A 26456-nucleotide genomic window follows, 5' to 3' on the forward strand; every position below is an offset into this window, starting at 1 on the left:
TACCATCCCCAGGCAAACGGACTGGTGGAAAGGTTGAACGCGACCTTGAAAAAGATGCTGAGAAAGGTGATTGACGTAAATGGAAAGAATTGGGACCAGCTCATCCCCCACGTGCTCTTTGCTGTGAGAGAAGTTCCCCAGGCATCCACCAGCTTCTCCCCATTTGAGCTCCTTTATGGGCGGAGCCCCCGAGGCCTTCTCGACCTGGCAAAGGAAGCCTGGGAGAGCCAGCCGTCACCCCACCGCTCGGTAGTAGACCACGTCGAGCAGATGCAGGGGAGGATGAAGAAGGTGTGGCCTCTGCTGCGACAACAAATGGAGAAGGCTCAGGCCAAGCAGGCTTGCACCTACAATCGAGGAACACAGATTCGAGAGCTCCAACCAGGTGAGAAGGTCCTGGTGTTGATTCCTACACATAAGTGTAAATTCCTGGCCAAGTGGCAGGGGCCGTATGAGGTTGTGGAGAAGATGGGGCCTGTCAATTACAAGGTGAGACGGCCAGGCCGGCGAAAAGGCGATCAGATACATCATATAAATCTGCTGAAGAGATGGCATGCTTGGGAAACAAACCCTGTTCCTGCCCTGTTAACAACCCTCTCTCCACAGACAGAACCACCAGTAGGCAGAGGGACTGAACTGTCTCCCACACAGGCACAGGACTTAAAGGAGCTTATAGGCCGAAGCAGAGACATTTTTTCAGAGCTGCTTGGCTGTACCCATGTGATCGCCCACGACATCGACACCAAGCTAGGTGTGGTAATCAGGCAGAGACCATAACGCATACCTGAGGCCCGTCGAAAGGCGGTACAGGAGGAAGTGAGGAAAATGTTGGAGCTCGGGGTCATTGAAGAGTCCCATAGCCCCTGGTCGAGCCCCATCCTTATCGTCCCAAAACCAGATGGCACTCTTACATTTTGCCCCAGCACGTGAGGTGGACGAAGGAGGCAGAGGAAGCCTTCTAGGCTATCCGACAGGCCCTGTGTGAAGAGCCAGTACTTGTGTCCCCTGACTTCACCAGACCATTTCTCCTTCAGACAGATGCCTCAGGGACTGGAATCGGGGCGGTCCTGGCCCAAGTGATTGACGGGGCTGAGCATCCAGTGATGTATATCAGTCGGAAACTACAGAAACATGAGCCGAACTACTCAACCGTGGAAAAGGAGTGCCTCGCAATCAAATGGGCCATTCATCACCTCTGGTACTATCTCTGGGGCCGGAAGTTTCTGTTGGTGACCGACCACGCCCCCCTAAAATGGATGGCCACGAACAAGGACAAGAATGCCAGGGTCACCAGATGGTTTATTGAGCTGCAAAATTACAAGTTCACAGTGGAACATCGACCAGGCAAGGCGATCCAAAATGCAGATGCCCTGTCCAGGATGTATGAAGAGGAAATTGAAGCCACTGAGCCAAGCAGGGAGCTTAGGGGGGAAATGTGGAGTGTTGCTATGGGGCTGGGCTGACTAGCATCCTATCGGAAGTAAGAGGTTTGCCCAGGTTTCAGCCCAGCAGACACGTGGCCCTAGGCAGAGTGGTTGAGGGGCGGTACCTACCTGCAGTCCCCCTCGATTAGTTCGAGATGATGACAGCTGTGTCTAATCACCAATGGAGGACACCAGGGTTCTGATCAGCCTGGGCCATAAATGCAGCAGCTTGAACCTGAGCTCACTCTACCTCTGCATGGGACGCTGTCGGGCGGTAAGACGCACACTCCACTTTCATTGTAACAAAATGCTTGATGTATATATTGCATAGACTCATTGATGTTTGTTGTCAGGCAGCCAGTGTTGGACAAAAACTAGTGCGATGAAAGGAATGATGAACAGTACCCCAACCGGGAGGATGATTTAAGTTGACTACATTTATTCCCCATCTGCCGCGTTTGTTAAATAAACCCCTTTTTCTTGAGAACAGAAGCCTTCTCAGCGTCTTGGTGTTTGGCAGTCCCTACAATATATATGTATGAAACATATTTGCTGAAATAAATATGGTTATGGTATTAGTTTATTTTGAACATGCATACATTTTAGACATAATAAATACAATTTGTACATGAGGTTATAAATACTGTTTCTATGAAGTTTGTAAAATCGTCATGTACGGAATAAAGTGTACAGCATGCATTTAGCATACAATAAATGATCAATTGGAATTTGATTGAATTGCCTTTTTAATTCCTTCAACTGTAATTGGAATTGGAATTATACTTCCTCTTTGCAATATCAATTCAAATTCATGGGATTTAATTGGAATTTTAAAACGTGAAATTCACTTCATTACATTTCAAAGAAATTCCAAATAACAGGAAGAATTTGCCATATTCAACAAATATCTTGTCCTAAATACTAAAAATAATTTACAAACACAAGAATTTAACCCAAATTCCCTCAATTTTGGAGCATTTTCCCACCATTTTCTGTAATTTCTGTTTCTTCACTGACAAAATTGGTTAAAAGGCCAGCATGATAACACTTAGGATGGGAACACTTAGATCCGGATCACTGTCTGGATTCAGAATTTTTTACTACTGGCAGGTAGACGGGAGAAAGTCAGCGATGTCTGAGTGCTTTTATGCTATGCTATGGTCAACTATACATTTATTTCTTGAATCGACTTTGCCATGTTATTATTGCACAACTAAAAAATTTTGTTTTTACAATTTCATTTGTTTCCAGGACAAGGGCTTAGCTGTATATGAGCTTCTGAGGGACCTGGAGTCGCAGTGTCTAATCGAGATATCAGACATGTTGAATGGTGACATACCAGCTGAAGACTTGGGAAGCTTGTTTTTTGATTGTGTGGACGCAGAAATCAAGTTGTACCAATGAGGAGGTGGGAGAACGTCTAACAAAAGTTTTCATACCTTGGACAAATTTTAATGATTCTTTTTTTAAATTTAGGTTAGATAGTCCCTTCTTTCTGGGAATGACACACGCAAGTCTGTTGTTACAAACTGTTGGAATTTTGCCATTTTCAGTGACAAAATACAATGGTACCTCGTTTTGTGCATGCCCTACTTTTTATCTGATTTGCTTTTTTAACAAAAACTGTAGGCAAAATTTTGCCACAGTCTTTAATACCATCTCCGCTATTGCACAGCTAATATTGCGCATAACAAACTAGTCTGTTCCGTTCCTATCATTACAAAGAATGGAGTGTCCACTCCAAACAAAGAAGTACAAAGATTAGATCTTTGTACTTCTTTTTATTGAGTACAACTGCCAAAGAATCCACCATGTGGCCAAAGAAAGTTGCAAGTGTCAACATTTTGATAAAGTTAGTAAAAAAAACAATATTGAGTTCAAGAAAGAACTTGTTGCAAAATACAAAGATTCCATGTGGTTCTCCTCTCCACGCATCGCTCTCTTAACCAACAAGAATCTTCAATAAAAGTAAAAGTGATATTAAATGTTCATTTATACATTTAATTCATAGTTTATATGTATTTCACATTGTTTTCTGCAAGTAAAACTATAATTATTCTCCATAAAATGTTTTCTGTCAAGATTTTTGGGTATTTGGAACAAATGTATCGGATTATACAAAACCCAAAATCAGTGAAGTTGGCACGTTGTGTAAATTGTAAATAAAAACAGAATACAATGATTTGCAAATCCTTTTCAACCTATATTCAATTGAATAGACTGCAAAGACAAGATACTTAAAGTTCAAACTGAGAAACGTTCTTATTTTTTGCAAATATTAGCTCATTTTGAATTTGATGCCTGCAACATGTTTTCAAAAGTGGCAAAAAAGACATCAAACACTTTTTTGGAACATCCCACAGGTTAACAGGATAATTGGGAACAGGTGGGTGCCATAATTGGGTATAAAAGCAGCTTCCATGAAATGCTCAGTCATTCACAAACAAGGATGGGGCGAGATTTACCAACAAATGGGTGAGCAAATTGTCCAACAGTTTAAGAACAACATTTCTCAACAAGCTATTGCAAGGAATTTAGGGATTTCACCATCTACCGTCCGTAATATCATCAAAAGGTTCAGAGAATCTGGAGAAATCACTGCACGTAAGCGGCTAAGCCAGTGACCTTCGATCTCTCAGGCAGCAGCAAAAAGCAACATCAGTGTGTAAAGGATATCACCACATGGGCTTAGGAACACTTCAGAAAACCACTGTCAGTAACTACAGTTCGTTGCTACATCTGTAAGTGCAAGTTAAAACTCTACTATACAAAGCGAAAGCCATTTATGTACAACACCCAGAAATGCCGTCAGCTTCGCCGGGCCCAAGCTCATCTAAGATGGACTGATGCAAAGTGGAAAAGTGTTCTGTGGTCTGACGACAGGCGCAAAGTTCAAAAGTCAGCATCTGTGATGGTATGGGGGTGTATTAGTGCCCAAGACATCTGTGAAGGCACCATTAATGCTGAAAGGTACATACAGGTTTTGGAGAAACATATGTTGCCATCCAAGCAAGGTTATCATGGACGCCCATGCTTATTTCAGCAAGACAATGCCGAACCACGTGTTACAACAGTGTGGCTTCGTAGTAAAAGAGTGTGGGTACTAGACTGGCCTGCCTGTAGTCCAGACCTGTCTCCCATTGAAAATGTGTGGCGCATTATGAAGCGTAAAATACGACAACGGAGACCCCGGACTGTTGAACAACTTAAACTGTACATCAAGCAAGAATGGGAAGTAATTCCACCTGAAAAGCTTCAAAAATTGGTCTCCTAAGTTCCCAAACGTTTACTGAGTGTTGTTAAAAGGAAAGGCCATGTAACACAGTGGTAAAACTGCCCCTGTGCCAACTTTTTTTGCAAAGTGTTGCTGACATTAAATTCTAAGTTAATGATTATTTGCAAAAAAAAATTATGTTTGTCAGTTCGAACATTAAATATATATTATTTGCAGTCTATTCAATTTAATATACAGTAAGTTGAAAAGGATTTGCAAATCATTGTATTCTGTTTTTATTTACGAAGTACACAACGTGCCAACTTCACTGGTTTTGGGTTTTGTAGTTTATATGTATTTCCCATTGTTTTCTGCAAGTAAAACTATAATTATTCTCCATAATATGTTTCCTGTCAAGATTTTCGGGTATTTGGAACAGATTTATCGGATTATATTTTATGGTAAAAAATGTATTCTGTTTTTGCAAGATTCTGTTTTTGTCTGAACTTTTTGGAGTGGATTACTAACAACAACCTAGGTACCGCTGTATTCATTAGGGGTGTCGCGATACAACTCGTCCACTTCCGATACAATACTGATATTTGAGCCTTAAGTATTGGCCGATGCTGATATTATCCAATATGATATTAGCATGAATCATACCTACTTGTATTGTTTTGTTAAATGGAATGTTAGAAAATATTTGATAAAGTGAAATAGTTAAACAGAGAACAATGAGAGGAATGGAAAACACTATCCTATATATTATTAACTGCCTAGAATAACTTTTGCTGTGTTTAAGTTGAAGTGGAGGGATAATTATTTTTTGGCGATACCTCATGTAAAGAAGTTAAGTGAATAACAAAGTAAGTTGAATGATGTTTTTACTGGATACTTTTTAATATGCTTCTGCCTTCGAGACTTTGAATGTGTAAGTAATATGCAACCATAATTATTTGATACCTGTTTATATTGACAATTGTGCTGTTGTCTTCTGCAGTATTGTTCAGTTAAGGACACTTACTACGTATGTCTAGCTTGTGTGCGATAGTGTGCTTAGCTGTTGTGTAGCTGCTAGCTCGTAGTAGCCCAAAGGCTACAATATTTACCTTTTGTAAATGACTTGACTCAAGTGCAAGGAAAAACCACCCTTGCGTGCTTTTTCGAGGACATTTAGATGGAAACTGGCTATACAGCTTTGAACAAGTAAACACTGCAGGACTGCTTGTATTGTAGATTTTAAATGCAAGGCTATATCATTTGATACTTGTTTTTTGCCTAATTAGACTTATATCCAATATCAATATCAGATCGGGACATCCATTGTATTCATATTATTTAAGATAAAAAAATATTCTTCAGGATCCTGTAACTTCGAGCATATCGGAACCAGTGATTCCCAACCACTGTCGCGTCAATTACATACTTTCACTGAATTGGTCTGAGATTTTGTTTGCAAATGATGTCTTTTTATTCAGCTATCACATTCTGTATCTTAATAAAGTGTCTTGTTCTTGCAGCGCCCTCATTCCTGTTCATTCCTTGTAAATGCAAAGTGTCAGGAGAGGTCATGGGATTGGTCGAATCTTCATCCTCCAATTTGCCTCTGCAAAGCGCACATCCTTGACATGCGCCATTGTTCACGTCGACGAAGTGACTAACATGCGTCTGATGTGTCATCAGTCTGACTTGGGAACAAGGACTGAACCTCTTGAGTGTTAATAGGGGTAGACTGCACAAGCACTAACGTAGTAGCGTGATCTTGCACAAATACTGGAAGTATTAAATATGAAAAAAGTGTGGTTTGTTGGAAAAGAATGAGTTGTCATTTCACGGCTGCCTATAGAACGATATGCAATAAAAACATTTAGACTGTGACCTGTTTGTATTCTTAAGTCTGAAGGTCATCTCAGGGCGTTCAATCGTTCGCGACTGGACTGCTTGATTGGTCTTGAAAGGCGTTTCGCCGCTCATCCGAGTAGGCTTTATCAGTTCGTGCTCGTAGACATAGATTGGTCAGATCTAGTCCAAACAGTTGGTGCCAAAAACCAAAATATTGATACTCCAAAAAACCAGGAGGGTGTGCCTGGGAAAGGATGGTTTCGCCCTATCGTAGTGAGAAAAACAACTGTTTTGATGCAAACAAACAATCCTACTGTCAAAGCCAACCACAGTGGTTGAAGTGTAATTTCCCCTCGTTAGCATTGAGGTATCGTGGGGCAGAATTATCGCTGTGGATCGACTACTTCCAATCCAAAATAGTCGGAATCCCCCGCATAAGCTTCTATTCAGTTGTAAACAAATGGCATTCTGGTCACCTTTTGTGACCAGAATGTTTCTAACTCTTGTTATTTGTTGAAGGCTTAATTTGCAGAGTCTTTTAGGAAGGTTTGAAAGGACAGTGTTGTATGTGGGAGACAGGTGGTCTCGTAGACCACCTCCTCTGTTTATGGATGGTTTTTCAACCTTGACATAGATGGCTTCCCTCACTCTTTCGTACCATCTGTCCTCGCTGTCCAGAATCTGTACATTTTTGTTCTCAAAGAAGTGCTGTTTCTCCCTGAGGTTGCAGGTAGACAGCTGAGTCTTGGCCTCACACCACCCACTGGAACACAAACTGGGTGTTATCAGAACCCTACAACACAGAGCTGATAATGTTTCCACCAGCCCACAGGCCAAAGAGAAAGATTTGAGGGGAGCCCTTAAAACCTGAGGTTACCCCAGCTGGTCGTTTGTGAAAAGTGCATCCAGTTCCAGGAATAACAAGAACAGAGTGGATGAGGAGGAAACAGGTGACAGACGCAAAAATATTGTCATTCAATATGTATTAGGTCTATCTGAGAAACTCAGAAGAATTTTTAACCATCACAACATCCTAGTACACTTCAAACCAGGCAACACCCTGAGACAGAGACTGGTGCATCCTAAAGATCCGACACCCCACACCCACAAAAACAATCTGATGTAGGCTATCCAGTTTAATGATGAATGCACTGATTTATATATTGGGGAAACAAAACAACCACTAAGGCACTATGGCACAGCATAGACGGGCAGACTCTTCAGGCCAAGACTCAGCTTATGTAAATTTAGAGCTTATGTAACGAAATTCCGTTCTTATCTGTGCTGTAAAGTTCAAATTTGAATGACAATAAAAAGGAAGTCTAAGTCTAAGTCTAAGCTGTCTACCTGCACCTCAGGGAGAAACAGCACTCATTTGAGAACAAAAATGTACAGATTCTGGACAGGGAGGACGGAAGGTACGAAAGAGAAGTGAGGGAAGCCATCTATGTCAAGGTTGAAAAACAATCCCTGAACAGAGGAGGTGGTCTGCGGCACCACCTGTCTCCCACATACAACACTGTCCTTTCAACCATTCCTAAAAGACTCTGCAATTTAGCCTGCAACAAATAACAGGAGTTAGAAACATTCCAGTCACAAAAGGTGACCAGAATGCCATTTGTACCATTTGTTTACAACTAAATTGTATACTTCTGCAGGGGATTCCGACTGTTTTGAACTGGTAGAAGTCGATCCACATCGATAGTTCTGCCACACAATACCTCAGTCCTAACAAGGGGGAAATTACACTTCAACGACTGTTATTGGCTTTGACAGTAGGATTGTTTGTTTGCATCAAAACAGTTGTTTTTCTCCCTACGATAGGGCGAAGCCATCCTTGCCCAGGCACACCCTCCTGGTTTTTAGGAGTATAAATATTTTGGGTTTTGGCACCAACCGTTTGGACCAGATCTGACCAATCTAAGTCTACGAGCACAAACTAATGAAGCCAACTCGGATGAGCAACAAGACGTCTTCCAAGACAAACCAAGCTGTCCAGTTGCGAACTATTGAACGACCTGGATGAATGAGAGCCTTCATAAGTATAAGTCTGAATGATAAGATAACATTGGGGAGGTACTTCACATATTTGGGATTTAGAATATTTAATGCATGTATTCATCCATTTTCTACCGTTTGTCCCTCTTGGGGTTGCAGGGGGACTGGAGCCTATAGCCTATAGAAGGCAGTGTACACCCTGGACAAGTCGCCACCTCGTCACAGGGCCAACGCAGACAGACAGACAAACATTCACACACAAGGACCAATTTAGTGTTGCCAATGAGCCTATCCTCAGGTTCATGTCTTTGGAGGTGGGAGGAAGCCGGAGTACTCTGAGGGAACTCACGCAGTCACAGGGAGAACATGCAAACGCCACACAGATCCCTAGTCCGGCAAATTAACACAGGACCTACTGTGAGGTACAAGCGCCAACTGCTGCCCATTTAATGCAGTAAATATATTTAAATACAGTCTCCACCCTGAACACGGCCTTATCAAATCATGTTGATACTTACTTGATAGTTCCATTTGTATTATTAATGATTGACGTGTTATTTTTATTCCACTTCTTAAGGAACACAGGTTTAAATGAATTAATACACATTCCATTTCAGAAGGCGGCAGTAATGAGCATCAAAAGTTGCTTGCCAACTGCCAGTGAACAGAAAAAGACATAATGAATCTGACTATAAGCTAGTTTGATAACTTTGTCCTCATTTGCAACCACCGTCGGCCATTACGCTCTGCCAGGGAACGACGCCATTGATGAACCTAATTAAGACACGTTCTTCTTGATTAAAAACGCTTCATATGCTACCCACAAGACCAAAAGAACATGGTTGCGGGGGGTGCTGGAGCCTATCTCAGCTGCATTCGGGCGGAAGGCGGGGTACACCCTGGACAAGTCGCCACCTCATCGCAGGGCCAACACAGATAGACAGACAACATTGACACTCACATTCACACACGAGGGACAATTTAGTGTGGAGGTGGGAGGAAGCCGGAGTACCCGGAGGGAACCCACGCAGTCACGGGGAGAACCTGCAAACTCCACACAGAAAGACCACCAGCCCGGGGATCGAACCCAGGACCTTTGTACAACCATATTGCTATATTAATCAACTTATCCATAATTTTCTATTTTATTGACGCCACATGGACGCCACCTTCATTATTTGCTACGAGTTCTTTCTTGAATTCAATAGTGTTTCTCACCTTCTGGCACTCGCAACTTTCTTTGGTCCCATGGTGTATTTTTTGCAGTTGCACTTTGTTTGTGCTCTCCATTACACGGAAATATTCACTGACAAACGCACTAGTTTAAACGTCTCGTAATGTCCAGTGTTATGTATTATTACTATGTACTGTTTTTATATTTCCAGTATTACCTGCGCTCGGGATCTTTCTGTGTGGAGTTTGCATGTCCTCCCTGTGACTGCGTGGGTTCCCTCCGGGTACTCCGACTTCCTCCCACCTTCAAAAACATGCACCTGGGGATAGGTTGATTGGCAACACTAAATTGGCCCTAGTGTGTGAATGTGAGTGTGAATGTTGTCTGTCTATCTGTGTTAGCCCTGCAATGAGGTGGCGACCTGTCCAGGGTGTACCCCGCCTTCCGCCCGATTGTAGCTGAGATAGGCTCCAGTGCCCCCCGCGACCCCAAAGGGAATAAGCGGTAGAAAATGAATGGATGGATGTATTATTACTTTGAACTGTTTTATATTATCATTTGTATCCTGTAAAGTGTCTTTGAGTACCCTGAAAAGCGCTATACCAAATAAAATGTATTATTATTATTATTATTATTATATTTTTTGGTAAAAAACATTGTTTTGTTTTTTTTTACTGTAAAACTTTTTTCTCATAATATTACAGGTTTATTCTTGGAGAAAAAAAAATTGCAATGTTATTAAAATGTAAGAGACAAGCGGTAGAAAATGGATGGATGGATGATTCTTAATTAAATGTTTTAAAGAGTACATGTTCATATTATTACATTACATACACAGATATTTTGACTGGCAATTTTGTAAAAAAAAAAAATGTTTTTAAAGAATCTGTAAAATGTTGAATGTATTCGTGTGAAACTATACTTATTCTCATTGTATTAAAGCTTAATTTTTAAGACTTATTTAATAGTATTTATTATAAGTTAATGTGTTTGTTATTTTTCAAATCCGTTATTTTGCTACTGTAGGACTATCAGTGTCGGGACTAACGCGTTACAAAGTAACGCGTTACTGTAACGCCGTTAGTTTCGGCGGTAACTAGTAATCTAACGCATTATTTTCTATATTCAGTAACTCAGTTACCGTTACTACATGATGCGTTACTGCGTTATTTTACGTTACTTTTAATTTAGTATAAAGTGTGTTAGTGTCGTAGTTCTGATTCTTCTTGTGTCACAAACCGGAGAAGAGAGACCTGCGCTCTGTGTGTGTGTCTGAGTGTGAGGGGGTGGGGGCGTGTCTGATCATGGCGGAGCTGCAGTCGAGTTTGTTAACATGGAGATATTTTCGAATTTTCACTACTTTTCTTTTGTCGAGCACAAAGAAAATAACATTTTAGTTAAATGTAAATTGTGCTTTGGATCAAAGATCCCATCTACTGCCCAAAACAGCAATTCAAATCTGCTGAAACAAGCTACATAAGCAACATGCTTCGACGTAGCTAGTAAAGAGAGACAGAGACTCCAATGCCACTTTCCCTCCACCACTTAATGATTAACTCTGCCTCTGCTCATCATTCAGCACTGAAGGTACACACTCTGTCAAGCAATGTTCCCTCTAATTGTTCATGTGTGTGAGCAAACGCAAAAACTCCCTGAGCATTGAGTGGAGCCCATGTGAGCAACATCAGACGTGCACACTGTGGCTACACCAGCAGCACAGCTGTCCCAAACCTGACTAAATAACAACTTCAATCTCCATCCATCCATCCATTTTTTACCGCTTGTCCCTTTCGGGGTCGCTGGAGCCTATCTCAGCTGCATTCGGGCGGAAGGCGGGGTACACCCTGGACAAGTCCCCACCTCATTGCAGGGCCAACACAGATAGACAGACAACATTCTCTTATTATTATAATCAAATGACAGCAGTCATTTCCATTTCTAATATAAGTGTTTAGGTCCATGTTGCACAATGAGATGTAAGCAGGGGATCATATTCATGCGTTCGTTACGTCTCGTCTCGATTACTGTAACGTATTATTTTCGGGCCTCCCTATGTCTAGCATTAAAAGATTACAGTTGGTACAAAATGCGGCTGCAAGGCTTTTGACAAAAACAAGAAAGTTTGATCATATTACGCCTATACTGGCTCACTTGCACTGGCTTCCTGTGCACTTAAGATGCGACTTTAAGGTTTTACTACTTACGTATAAAATATTACACGGTTTAGCTCCAGCCTATCTCGCCGATTGTATTGTACCATATGTCCCGACAAGAAATCTGCGTTCAAAGAACTCCGGCTTATTAGTGATTCCCAGAGCCAAAAAAAAGTCTGCGGGCTATAGAGCGTTTTCTATTCGGGCTCCAGTACTCTGGAATGCCCTCCCGGTAACAGTTAGAGATGCTACCTCAGTAGAAGCATTTAAGTCCCATCTTAAAACTCATTTGTATAATCTAGCCTTTAAATAGACCCCCCCTTTTTTAGACCAGTTGATCTGCCGTTTCTTTTCTTCTCTCCTCTTCTCCCCTGTCCCTTGCGAGGGGGAGTTGCATAGGTCCGGTGGCCATGGATGAAGTGCTGGCTGTCCAGAGCCGGGACCCCGGGTGGACCACTAGCCTGTGCATCGGTTGGGGACATCTCTGCGCTGCTGACCCGTCTCCGCTCGGGATGGTTTCCTGTTGGCCCCGCTGTGGACTGGACTCCCGCTGATGTGTTGGATCCACTGTGGACTGGACTTTCACAATGTTATGTCAGACCCACTCGACATCCGTTGCTTTCGGTCTCCCCTAGAGGGGGGGGGGTTACCCACATATGCGGTCCTCTCCAAGGTTTCTCATAGTCATTCACCGACGTCCCACTGGGGTGAGTTTTTCCTTGCCCGTATGTGGGCTCTGTACCGAGGATGTCGTTGTGGCTTGTACAGCCCTTTGAGACACTTGTGATTTAGGGCTATATAAATAAACATTGATTGATGATTGATTGATCATGTGTGCATTCCTGCAACTTCCTGTTTGTAAAAAATACATTTTTATGAGTATTTATTTAATATACTAATAGCATTTCATGATTAATATTTATAAATTAAGATTCCTAATAAATGACACTAGAATAAGCACACATTTGATTGGTAAATCATAGAGTAACGACCTGGAATGACACTTTATGTGTGGTGTTTGAGTTGTCCGACTTTTTGTGTGGCTGTTAACGCATCACTGGCTAAGTGCCATATGTGCATGTGTTGGCGCAAGTGAGAAAGAGCGAGCGGCTGCTGTTGATATAACAAAGTTGCTTTTGGTCTGGTTTGTACTGCAGAAAATGACCACTTTTGCTAGATATCATTTTTTTTAACTAATGTTTTGGTGATGTGTTTATGGCCGACAATAAAGAGTTTTGCTCAGTAAAGTGATGGATGGAATTCATGTCCTCGAAGCGTCTCGACAGACGTTACAATATTTGAACAATGATGACGAAAACTGTTTTCTCTGTCGTGTCCGTGTCGTGTCGAAAATTGTTATGCGCTTATTTTTTTATTTGATTTTGTGCGTGGCATAGATTTGCCGTGCGCAGAGGACGCTTGAGCAGCGCACAGTTGCACAGGCGCACACCTTAGAGGGAATGTTGCTGTCAATTCTTTTATATACTCTTTCATCCTAGACTTCTAGAGTGTTTGATTATCACATCACTCTAAATGTATAAACTATAAAGTTCACAAACATAAAGAGGGATCCTAGGGGGCCAGGCCAATCTTTCCTTATCTCTAAACTAAAACTGGGGAAATGTGTAGAGTGTTCTGAGCTTCAGACATGATTTGTGTCAGAATTCTTTGAGGAAAAAATACCTGGTTAGGCTTTGTGTATGTAGTGTCTGCCTTTCTTGCTTTACAGCTATGTTGTTATTATGCTGTTTGTTACTTATCTATGTTATGTTGCAGCTATTTAAAATAGTTTTGTCAATTTGTTCTGGCCAGAAACAAATTGGCCTTTGTAACATATCTTTGTGTTTGTGTGTTGTATGTAGACCACATGGCTTAGCAGAGTTCAGTGATGCAAATGCATGTCAAGTTGATCAACACATTGTATTATTCTCCAGTGCAATAACTGTATGAAATTAAGGCTAAAGGGCATTAATGGGAGCTTTAAAAAAAAGAAGAAAAAAGAAGTAACTAAATAATTACTTTTCAAAGTAACGCATTACTTTTTGGTGTAAGTAACTGAGTTAGTAATTGAGTTACTTTTGAAATGAAGTAACTAGTAACTATAACGAGTTACTGGTTTTCAGTAACTAACCCAACACTGACGACTATCCATCCATCCATCCATCCATGTTCTACCGCTTATTCCCTTCGGGGTCGCGGGGGGCGCTGGAGCCTATCTCAGCTACAATCGGGCGGAAGGCGGGGTACACCCTGGACAAGTCGCCACCTCATTGCAGTACTGTAGGACTATTACAACTTAAATAAATACATATTACTACTTTTTAACGTAATATTACATTGTTTTCACAAAATTATGTATTTTTTTAAATTAATAGCAATCTTCGAGTCTTGTAAAATAATTATTATAATCCAAAAAATCCAGGCGGGTGGATGCTATTCACCCTCCAAACGGGAGGGGGCGATGGAAAAAAGAATCTCTTCATACTTTCCACTGGTGGAAGCAGGAGCAGAAACTATCGTGTTGGATTAGGGTTCTAAGCTACATAATAACCTTGCTATTTGAAAACAAATAACGTATTTGTTCTGTAACATTGTGACCTAAAAATATCCGTGTCGTTTTTATGAGAGCGCAGTCGTCGGACGCAAAGGTAACGATACCGTCTTTTAGTCGAGTCAGGTTTGAGTGTTGCTCGGCAAGGCTAACGCTAACGCTAACGGCTTCCAGTAACGTCTTCATTTGCATCGTGCGTGTCAACTATTGCACCATTTATTGTCTCAAATGGGTAACAACACTCTTAACTAAGTTGAGAGTTTGGTGCCGAAAACCTTTCTTTGAACTAAATGCGGATTTCGCCATGTTATGTTATGTTACTATGTTACCAAACATCAGAGCAGGATATTCAAAGTGCGGCCCGGGGGTCCGCAGCTCGTTTTAATTGACCCCAAGCATGTTTGTGTAAATAATGATATGTATGTTATTAGACATTACACTAATTTGCCTTGTTACCTATAAACATTATTTGATGATTTGTTCAGATAGTTTAGCACATGTTAATTTACATGGGATTCGGTTTTGCATCTTAAATAGTGTGTACCCCGCCTTCCGCCCGATTGTAGCCGAGATAGGCTCCAGCGACCCCAAAAGGGACAAGCGGTAGAAAATGGATGGATGGATTTGACACATCCCCTTGTTTCACCCCCCTGGAAGGTGAGGGGAGCTGTGAGCAGCAGCAGTGGCCACGCTCGGGAATCATTTTGGTGATTTAACCCCCAATTCCAAACCTTAATGCTGAGTGCCAAGCAGGGAGGTAACGGGTCCCATTTTTTTAGTCTTTGGTATGACTCAGCCGGGGTTTGAACTCACGACCTACCGATCTCAGGGCGTACACTCTAACCATTAGTTTGTGCAATCGTATAAAACACATAATATAGCTTTAATGCGTATTTTAGGGGAAATGGTTGAAATAAACTAAATTTTTGATTGCTTTATTCTATTTTCTTAATAAATGAAAATGATCGGACATTGAAATTGCACTTTTATGTGTGCAATGATAAAAATAAAATACACATAAAAAGCTCTCCACCACCACACTCATCACGACACCCACACACCATTAATCAGAGCAGCAGAACATAAATCGAAGCTTAAATTAATTAATCGCTGCATCCCTAATGTTTGGATGAACTTACTGCTGTAAATGAGGTGTCCAAGCTTGATTGGTATGGTAGATACAGTGTGGAAAATATTTAATCTCCTGTTTTTATGTTTACCTTCTTAGAAAGATGTGAACAGTAGACAATTGTTGTATTTTTTTCTAACTGAAAGAGACAGTATGAAAAAACTATAATAAAGAATACATTTAATAAATTAATTTGTATGGATGGAATTTGTATGTAAAAAAGAACACCTCTTTTGTCTAATTGATAAAGGCACTTTAATGTAATCATTTTATATGCCCCAAGCTTTTTTGTTATTAAATTAGATAGGGATGTAACGATATGAAAATTACACATCACGGTTTATTATCACGGTCGGCGTGTGTGAAATCCTATTGCGCCATAGGTAGTTAGAGAGATTTGTCATGTTGCCTTTGTATTTTACATATCCTGCAAACAATGAGCGACTTATTAAGAACGTCTTGTCTTTGCAAAAGCCCAAGTGTTTTCGCACACTGGACCGCAAAGTTGGCTTGTTCAGTTCTCGTTCGCCTGCGTCTTTTCCTGTATCCGTTAAGAACAACCTCATATAAAGTCTGTTGCTGTTCTAAAAGCCAATGTTTTATTAGAAAAACGATTAATTACTTTTTTAAATTATGTTAGGTCGATATATCTTCTGGAAGGCCAACTAGCAGAACACAGATCGATATATTGGAATCTTAGTAATAAAAATCGATTTATCGATCAATCGTTACACCCCTAATAAATACATGTCAACCAAGAAGTGAGAACACTGGTGTGTTGCTAAATGTTTATACACCACAGTACCCAGAAGGCTTAGAAACAAATTTAAATGGCGAAAATGACTTCAAGTTGCGGGCATTAGATAAAGTTGTGAGGTCTATGTGTTCGCGGTGAATGGTTGAATTGGCGTGATCACGACATTGGGAATTCCTAGAGGCACTGGTAATGATTTGACCATGATGCATTCGTAAAAATTTAGTAAAAACATGAAAAGCAAAACAAATGTGTTTACAAGTCCAAAGTAACTTAAAAACTAATCTTTTTCATCATCTCTGTTTTTAGCTAAAGGTGTCTGATTACTCGCTTAATATAGCGAGATCATTAATTCCTCCTTCCTGCTTCCTCTTTTTATTCTCTGGCAGACCGGGTACTTTATAATGTGTTTATAGGGAATTGTTGACAAATCTGTGTGACTGGCCCCCAAAAATGCTTTTTTTGGTTATGTAGTACTTAAATTTCTTTTTTTTCTAGGTTGCACTTTTAATGGTGATTTTTCCCTTATTTCTCCACAGTTTTTAATTTTGCATCACAAGCTGGATTTGACGTGTGACGATGCACTCAGAGAGGCCTGACTATGGTGGTCAAAGGCGGCACCATGGTGACAGAGAGTCAAGGCGGAGGGATGACTACAATGACCGAAGGCAAGACCGTGGAGATACACAGTGTTATTCCTATCACCCATATGGTGGTGCTGGAACCAGCAGAGCAGAGAGGAGCGGTCAAAGTACAAATTACGGTGACTCTCCTCCAATGCTGTACACTAAAGCGTCCCTAGACCGAGAGAGAGATAGACACAGGGCTAGGAGGAGCCCAAATTGGAGATGCTTGTCTTCACCTGACTTGAGTGTTGCTGAAAAGAAAAGACAGAGGTTTCCAGATGACAGCCTCGATGACACCAGATATCGACTTGAGTCTGATGAGAGAAAATACAGGCAGTCGCCAGGCGACCTTTCGCATGACTTTAGGAATTTCAAGCACCAATTACCCCAGGAAGAGGATCTGAAATACAGAAAGGGTTCACACGTTATCAGAAATCGGCACAGCCTAGAAGAACTTCCCTCCTGGCACCAACAGCTGAATGATTCCACACGCCGACGAAAAGATAGACACAGTCAAGGAATGAACCACATTTACTCACCCGATATCAAACTATGTCCATATGATGACTCTTCAAAGGTAACATACTTAGTCTCCAGTTGTTGTATGTAATGATTTGATTTTGTGTGATATTAACTGTAAAATACATCTCCATGAATAGAGAAATGCCAGATCGAGAGAGAGGAAGAGCAGCTCCCCTAAAGATCGTTTTCACAATCAAGCAAGAAAGTTGTCGGATGGATTGACGAAAAAGGTGGGTTTCACTCACAAGGTAGCTTTACTTCAGTATCAAACTCATCAGGGCAGGGTGTCCAAACTTTTAACAGAATGATTTTAGTATGTGGGGAGCCAATCATAAAACAGCTTGTGAACTTACTAGTTTATATATATTTTAATTGTACCTGTTACAAAATATCAACAGAAATACACTTGTGTATTTGTAGGCGTACTTTAAAATACATTACATTGTGGTTCCCTGACATAGCCTATACTCCATTCAAGATAAAAAATACAATAGAACACAAATGTCAAACTATTTTTCCCTGAGGACCATTTAAGGATCGGTGTAACTCGGCCTGTCGCCATCACGTCTCCACCTCGTCGCTGCCACCACAGCCTGGGGGGCAATAGACTACAGACTGCAGTGAAGTAGGCCGGCTTCGTCGCGTGAAGAAGCCTACAACTTTTTGTTGTGTTTTCCGCTCCATTTGCTGAATGGTGATACGATATATATCTCAGTATTTTTTCCGTAAAGTAAAAACAAAACAGTCCTAGTTACCTGAGATACTAAGTACGTCATTATTATGACTTAGTAATGTACTAAGTCAAAATAATGACTTAATAAGTCAAAATAATGACTTATAAAGTCAAATTAATGACTTGCTGTAAGAAAGTGTTTGCAATAGGCGTTTGAAAAAAAGACTTAAAAGTGGGGCCAACCTACTCAGTGGCCTAGTGGTTAGAGTGTCCGCCCTGAGATCGGTAGGTTGTGAGTTCAAACCCCGGCCCAGTCATATCAAAGACTATAAAAATGGGACCCATTACCTCCCTGCTTGGCACTCAGCATCAAGGGTTGGAATTGGGGGTTAAATCACCAAAAAAATGATTCCCGGGCGCGGCACCGCTGCTGCCCGCTGCTCCCCTCACCTCCCAGGAGGTGATCAAGGGGATGGGTCAAATGCAGAGGACCAATTTCACCACACCTAGTGTGTGTGTGACAATCATTGGTACTTTAACTTTAACATGCTGACATATGCGCAACTCATCATGCTCAATTTATTACAGCATTTTGGGAAGCCTGTAGTTGATTTTTATTATGTAAATGTTATATTTTTATCAACATGTGATAGCAGGGACCCTGCCATTCAAAACTAGGCTGCTACATTACTAATGATTAATGTATCTATAGCTGAAAAAATAGTATAATAGCAATAGGAGAGACTATTCATCCCTGAACACCATGGAGTTCATGTAGGCTTTATGATGCAGTTGCATTATTATATCAACTATCAGAGACAGCTTCAGGAAACTCTTCTTTTAACATAATGTCCTTTTTTGCTGCTTCAGCACAGCTCAATCAACACAGAAAAAGGTAAAGTGAAATAACTTAGCTGTTAACTGTAGGTCAATAATGCTTGTCTTTCTCTCAGACAGACAGGGCTTTGCTGTCCGTAACACACACACACCGCAAAGTGAGCTAACGTTACGCTAAAAGCTAATTAGCCTTCACCTCAAAGATTGCGAGTGAGCTGAGCTGACACTTACGCTTCTAAGAACGTCAACGGACACATAGTAATGTTACTAGTAGTTGACTTGGAAGTATTTATTATAATTTGGGGAGAGTCCGCTGCATTATGCTTACCTGCTAAACACCTTTCTGCTCACTCCACAGTCTCTCCTCTCTGCCTGTTCCGTGAGCACTAAACTCCATGCGCTCTGAATACGCACTGCTGATTGGCTGTTACATGCGCTCTGAATACGCACTGCTGATTGGCTGTTACATCGCTCTGAATACGCACTGCTGATTGGCTGCTACCGCTCTGCGTGTAACCAATGAGATGGTTCTGTGGGAGGGACAATGCTGGGTGCTGCAGAGACGTACTGACAGAGGCAGAACTAAGCGGAGCAGCTTGTTAAGACTTTAGTTTAGGCGGTGGCTCTTTGTTGTTAAGGCGGCCGCCTTAACAACAAAGCGCTGCGGGAAACCCTGACCATGTACCAAATATAAAAGCTTAGAGGTCAGTAAGCACAACCAGAATCATGCCGTGCATTAGGCGCACCAAGTTATAAAACGCACTGTCGATTTTTGAGAAAATGAAAGGATTTTAAGTGCGCCTTATAGTCCGAAAAATACGGTACTTTGAACAGTTATTTCCCATTTATGCATTATAAAGATATTATTTGTATTTCTTAAACACGTTTGCTACGAGTGTTTTGAAAAGCACCAACTTGCTGTCTAAATAAAAGAAAGCAAATGTCATTAAAATCTACAAGAGTTAGGCTTTTACCAAAGGCAGCAATCATAAATGAAGCTTTCAGCACTTACACAATGTTGACATCTATAGTTAGATTTTGATAAAGATAAGGGAAAACATGCTGCACGTGCAACAGCAACAAACATCAGTAGACGTGAAGTTAAACCATGAAATGCAACTTTACCCAAGCAAAGCGATGCATATTTACCCGAAAGGAAAGTCTAGATTTCAATTTCCTGATCCAGCCGCACACAAAGAAGTTGTAGACCTCCATGATTTTCTAAGTGTTCATCTGTTTTGTCGTGTAGAATGGCATCTGGAGCACAATAGTTTGATATGTCTGACAACGTGACCGACGTATATTGCTTGATAACACTGGACAAATCTTTTTACGATGAGTTTTTGCTCGCATCTGTTTTTTGCAGGAAGATTTAAGCCTCCTTTTTACTCAGATAGTTGGCGCGCTGCTCGCTGTACAACAGCCATCTTAGCTTCGTTCACCACCACTGCCGGGAAGAAGTCATGTGTCGGAATAGAGGCAATGAGATTCTACACAATTTTTTACTTGTTAGCATGCTATTGTTAGCATGCTAACATACGCTAGCATTGTACTTTGTAATTTAATAATCATGGATTTAGTTACCTGGCACCATCTTAGAAGTATGCTAGCGATTCCCCTGTTAGGGTGATAACATTAGCTTGTTAATGTTTTTTGCTAGCATTTTAACTAATGTACTTTTTTATCTAATAATCATGGATTAAGTTACCGGCTGTCTTTTCCTTTGTTACCATGCTAATGTTAGCAAGATAACATTTTACACTAGGATTTTAACTAATTTTGTACTTTTTAACCTAATGATCATGGATTCCAGTACTTGGCGCCAATTTAAAAGTATTAACATGTTAGCATGGTTATTCCCCTGTTACTATGTTAATGTTAGCTTGCTAACAAATACGTTAATATAATTTTGTACATTTTAACCTAATTGTGGATTTAATTATAAACCCCGTTTCCATATGAGTTGGGAAATTGTGTTAGATGTAAATATAAACGGAATACAAAGATTTGCAAATCCGTTTCAACCCATATTCAATTGAATACACTACAAAGATATTTGATGTTCAAACTCATAAACTTTTTATTTTTTTTGCAAATAATAATTAACTTAGAATTTCATGGCTGCAACACGTGCCAAAGTAGTTGGGAAAGGGCATGTTCACCACTATGTTACATGGCATTTCCTTTTAACAACACTCAGTAAATGTTTGGGAACTGAGGAGACACATTTTTTAAGCTTCTCAGGTGGAATTCTTTCCCATTCTTGCTTGACGTACATCTTAAGTTGTTCAACAGTCCGGGGGTCCCGTTGTGGTATTTTAGGCTTCATAATGGGCCACACATTTTCAATGGGAGACAGGTCTGGACTACAGGCAGGCTAGTCTAGTACCCACACTCTTTTACTATGAAGCCACGTTGATGTAACACGTGGCTTGGCATTGTCTTGCTGAAATAAGCAGGGGCGTCCATGGTAACGTTGCTTGGATGGCAACATATATTGCTCCAAAACCTGTATGTACCTTTCAGCATTAATGGCGCCTTCACAGATGTGTAAGTTACCCATGTCTTGGGCACTAATACACCCCCATACCATCACAGATGCTGGCTTTTTAACTTTGCACCTAGAACAATCCGGATGGTTCTTTTCCTCTTTGGTCCGGAGGACACGACGTCCACAGTTACCAAAAACAATTTGAAATGTGGACTCGTCAGACCACAGAACAGTTTTCCACTTTGTATCAGTCCATCTTAGATGAGCTCAGGCCCAGCGAAGCCGACGGCGTTTCTGGGTGTTGTTGATAAACGGTTTTCGCCTTGCATAGGAGAGTTTTAACTTGCACTTACAGATGTAGCCACCAACTGTAGTTACTGACAGTGGGTTTCTGAAGTGTTCCTGAGCCCATGTGGTGATATCCTTTACACACTGATGTCGCTTGTTGATGCAGTACAGCCTGAGAGATCGAAGGTCACAGGATTAGCTGCTTACGTGCAGTGATTTCTCCAGATTCTCTGAACCCTGTGATGATATTACGGACCGTAGATGGTGAAATCCCTAAATTCCTTGTAATAGCTGGTTGAGAAAGGTTTTTCTTAAACTGTTCAACAATTTGCTCACGCATTAGTTGACAAAGTGGTGACCCTCGCCCCATCCTTGTTTGTGAATGACTGAGCATTTCATAGAATCTATTTTTGTACCCAATCATGGCACCCACCTGTTCCCAATTTGCCTGTTCACCTGTGGGATGTTCCAAATAAGTGTTAGATGAGCATTCTTTAACTTTATCAGTATTTATTGCCACCTTTCCCAACTTCTTTGTCACGTGTTGCTAGCATCAAATTCTAAAGTTAATGATTATTTGCAACAACAAAAAAAGTTTATCAGTTTGAACATCAAATATGTTGTCTTTGTAGCATATTCAACTGAATATAGGTTGAAAATGATTTGCAAATAATTGTATTCCGTTTATATTTACATCTAACACAATTTCCCAACTCATATGGAAACGGGGTTTGTACTTGATGCCATCTTAGAAGTATGCTAGCTGTTCCCCTGTTACCATGCTAATGTTAGCATTGTAGCTAATTTTATACTTTTTAACCCTAATAATCATTGATTCCGGTACTTTGGGCCATTTTTGGAATTATGCTAGCCAATAACATGTTACCATGCTAATGTTTTATGTTGGCAGTTCAGCTAGTTTTGTGCTTTTTAACCTTATATTCATGTATTCCGTTACTTGGCACCATTTTAAAAGTATGCTAGCCCTTAATCTGTTGGCATGGTAATGTTAGCGTGTTAGCATTTTATGCTAGCATTTTAGCTAAGTTGGTATGTTTTACCTAATAATCATGGATTTTGTTACTGTGTGCCAACTTGGAAGTATGCTAGCTGTTTTCGTTACCATGCTAATGTTAGCATACTAATGTTTTATGTTAGCATTTTAGCTAACTTTGTACTTTTTAACCAAATGAACATGGATTTTGTTACTTGCTGCAATCTTAGAAGTATGGTAGCTGTTCCCCTGTTAGCATGCTAACTTTGTATACTAGCATTTTTGCTATTTTTTTTTTACATTTGGAGCCAATGATCATGGATTCTATTACTTTGTACCCTCTCTGAAGTATGCTAACTGTTAGTTATATCAGCATTTATCATTTCAAGATTCATACTAAAATTCAGTACAACTTAATTTTAACTTTTAAACTATTTCAATCTTCAAACCATTTCTACAATCTACTAGCATTTCAGTTCAGCGTCAGCTCATCAACATTTAAACCATTTCAACAACAGAACCATTCTAGTTAAAGTCCCGACATTACTGCTATCAAACCATTTCAACAATCAAACCATAAAAGTTATAGTCCCAACATTACTACAATCAAACTATTTCAACATTTAGACAATTTCAACATTCAAACCATTTCTAGATTCAAACTATTCTATCCAGTCTACATTCCATCAGCATTTCTGTTTATTTTCAACATTGGAGCATTCACAAACAATTTCTACAGAAATTGCTTCGCCTATTTATATTTGTAGTTGTTGCTCTGCTATGATTAGCCTTCATGTTAGATAGTGCAAGTGTTCAATCTGTAACTGTATGTTCAATCAAGTGCAGGTGAAAGAACCATGAACTGCATGCTTCTGTCCATTTTCCATCAGTATTTTGAGCACACGACTCAGCCTGGTGATGATGTACCCAAGGAGGAGAAGTTGACTGACGGTTTCCAACGCTTCCTGGATGTGCTCAATAAAGGTGTGGATGTGGACATGCTCAACAAGATTGTGATTCAGGACCCTGCAGGAGGCCCCGCTAAGTCACAGTCTCCAGCATCTTTTCAGACCGTAGTAGAGCATCAATGCTTTCAAGACAGAGAGCAAGGAGCTAAGCTAAATATCAAGAACTGGATGGAAGACCAAACCCGTGAAAAATGCTACAGGCCTCCATCATTACAGCAGCGTTTAAGGTCCTGCAGCCCAGAGAGAAGCTCTCTGTCGCATGATGCGTCAGGGCGTAATGGAGGACAAGACCACTACAGCCGTAGGTCACCTCCTGTGCTAGAGAGAGAATCACTGACGTCTGTAACTGAGCACAAGCAAATGCAGGGTGTTTTGCAGGCCATTGGGATAGATCTGGGATTTGAGGAGCTTGGGCAAATGTCGCACCGTATCCAAGAGCGCTTATACGGAAAGAAGGACAGTGACTGGAGCTACGAGAGTAAGGGAAGCCGGCAAAAGGTCACAAGACCAGCCTACTCTCCACGCCGCCACAGCCGCTCTTCATCATCCTCATCAGCCTCAAGCAGAGGTAGTTTTATTCCTTCAAAGAAGAACCACTTTTTTCACAGAGACTCATATCACACTCAGAGCTATTCAAAAGTGAATCAAGCCCAGATCCCTATCAGCATCTGTAGTGTCCCGAGGAGCAAGTTGCCAGATGACCCCAAATGTGAAATCAAAGTTAGCAATTTTCTTAATATTCCAATCCCAGGGTCAACAAAAGCATCAACTTTGCCCACGCCAGCTTATCCTCCCCCAATGGTATTTCCACCGCTACCTCCCAACTTTCCCAATATTGGCCCTGGCCTTCTAATGCCTCCCCAACCCTTTCTGCCTTTTCCACCTCCCCAGCTACCATTCCACAGTCCGCCTCCTTTCCCGCCTTTCCTTTGTCCCCCACCTTTCAATACCCTGCCATCTGTACTCGGTCAAACACGCCCGTTTTTCCCTACACCTGTGAACAACAACCAGCTCCCGCAACTAAACCACCCACATGTACCTTTTCTGCCTGTAACCCCCCAACTAAAGTCCAAAACGCTGTCAAGGCCTCGTTGTCTGCACGTTATCGAAACAAAAAAGTTGCGATAAAGACTGCTTAAGTTGGTTTCCCCTTATCTGGATGTATCCACAGATTTGTTTGGGACTGATATCTGTTTTTACAATCTTTAATTTTAAGGAAACAAATGTTAGTTTTGTAAGAAAGGTATGACCAAAGGATGTTCAAAACACTGAAATGATGGATTACCAACAATCACTATGTTTACATTGACTAAAAAACTAATAACCGCTTGAGTTTGGTTTAGTTGAAACTAGGGCTGCAACTAACAACTAATTTGATAATCGATGAATCTGTCGATTATTACTTCGATTAATCAATTAATAATCGGATAAAAGAGACAAACTATATTTCTATCCTTTCCAGTATTTTATTGAAAAAAAATACAGCATACCGGTCCCATACTTATTTTGATTATTGTTTTTCAGCTGTTTGTGAATGTTGCAGTTTATAAATAAAGGTTTATTATAAAAATTAAAAAAGTAGCCTCCGCGCATGCGTATAGCATAGATCCAACAAATCGATGACTAAATTAATCGCCAACTATTTTTATAATCGATTAGTTGTTGCAGCCCTAGTTGAAACCAGTGTTTCTTTACATCATGTCAGGCTTTTTAGGGATCATGGCACCTCTCAACAGTATTCAATTCACGGGACGACAGAAACTGTTTCGTATTGTTTCTAAGTAGAGAACTAACTGCTCGAGATGACAAAAAGTATTCTCCGCTTCGCAATAAATATATTCCAGTGAAACAGAACAGCCAAGACAATTAAGTCTAAATCAAATTTTGGTGATGTAAGAATGAAATAATCTTATACAACATAATACACATATAATCCATGAGTTAAAAATAGCAGATTTGTTCAACTAGTATCCAGTTGTTTAAAGCCTCTGAGGACCATAACCACAAAAACCAAAGCAAATGTCACTTAAACACAAAGTAAAACATTTCCAGCCACACGTAAGAGTCTGTTAAAGTAGTTCTATATTTACAACATAAAATTTTTAACCTTAATTGGGTAAACAGTCACCTAACTGATGAGTGTTAAAAAAGGAGCGACAAAACTATTCCATGAATTATGTTCTTTGGTCAATGTAAATTTTGTGAGTCTCATGCTTAGGAATTAAATGAAAACTGTTAAAACATTTGTTTTTGTTTTGTTGACACATTTTCTTTTTGACGTAATTGCACAGAAAACTGTTGTAAATATAAGTATTTTCTTAAGTTCTCTTTAAGTAAATGGTTTGAAATTGTCTTGTTGACTTGTTTTTTCTTCCTGGCATGCATTGAGCAAAAAAAATGTGTTTAAGAAATTGACTATAAAAGGGGAAATTGAGTCGATTAAGAGCTAGCAATGAAGTCAACTTTGCACTTACAATGGTTGGAAATATACACAAAAGTTGAGCACAGGCGAAAGTAAAAACATTGGGGTTTGTTTGTCACTTATTCAGCAACATAACTCAATGGGTGTATTTTAATGAAACTATCAGGAAATGTCCATAATTGGATAGATTTTTGGCCTGATCTGGACCGTTTATACTTATATTTACTTACAAGAGTAAGTAAAGACATACATCATGAAGGAGTTTATCTATGGAATAATTTAGAATTGGAAATTAAATCACGTGACACCTACATTTTGAAACTATTATGAATAAGTATAAACCTAAATATCAACGTCTGTATGCACATAAATTGTTGACTATGTAATATAGATTGA

The 26456-nt window shown here is 40.4% G+C and overlaps 2 protein-coding genes across 3 annotated transcripts in view; both read left to right on the forward strand.

Annotated features, from left to right (window-relative positions):
* The window catches only part of scrn2 (secernin 2), a 40990-nt gene extending 34474 nt beyond the window's left edge, over positions 1-6516 (forward strand). Inside the window, exons 8-9 of the mRNA XM_062026700.1 lie at positions 2676-2832; positions 6159-6516. Coding sequence (XP_061882684.1) covers positions 2676-2828 — 153 coding nt within the window. The 3' untranslated portion in view covers positions 2829-2832; positions 6159-6516. The remainder of the gene's footprint in view (positions 1-2675; positions 2833-6158) is intronic.
* Positions 6517-14257: 7741 nt separating this feature from the next.
* On the forward strand, positions 14258-25990 carry LOC133633903 (cyclin-dependent kinase 12-like). 2 transcript variants are annotated; one of them, XM_062026701.1, is made up of 4 exons: positions 14258-14453; positions 16779-17442; positions 17525-17617; positions 23561-25990. In XM_062026701.1, exons 2-4 carry the CDS (start codon positions 16819-16821, stop codon positions 24764-24766), a joined length of 1923 nt encoding a protein of 640 aa, XP_061882685.1. In that variant the 5' UTR covers positions 14258-14453; positions 16779-16818; the 3' UTR covers positions 24767-25990. The 2 variants fall into 2 exon arrangements, with proteins under 2 accessions (XP_061882685.1, XP_061882686.1); XM_062026702.1 differs by lacking the exon at positions 14258-14453 and adding an exon at positions 14911-15013.
* Positions 25991-26456: the final 466 nt, after the last annotated feature.

Source organism: Entelurus aequoreus, linkage group LG18 (genome assembly GCF_033978785.1).
Source record: "Entelurus aequoreus isolate RoL-2023_Sb linkage group LG18, RoL_Eaeq_v1.1, whole genome shotgun sequence".
Taxonomy (NCBI): domain Eukaryota; kingdom Metazoa; phylum Chordata; class Actinopteri; order Syngnathiformes; family Syngnathidae; genus Entelurus; species Entelurus aequoreus.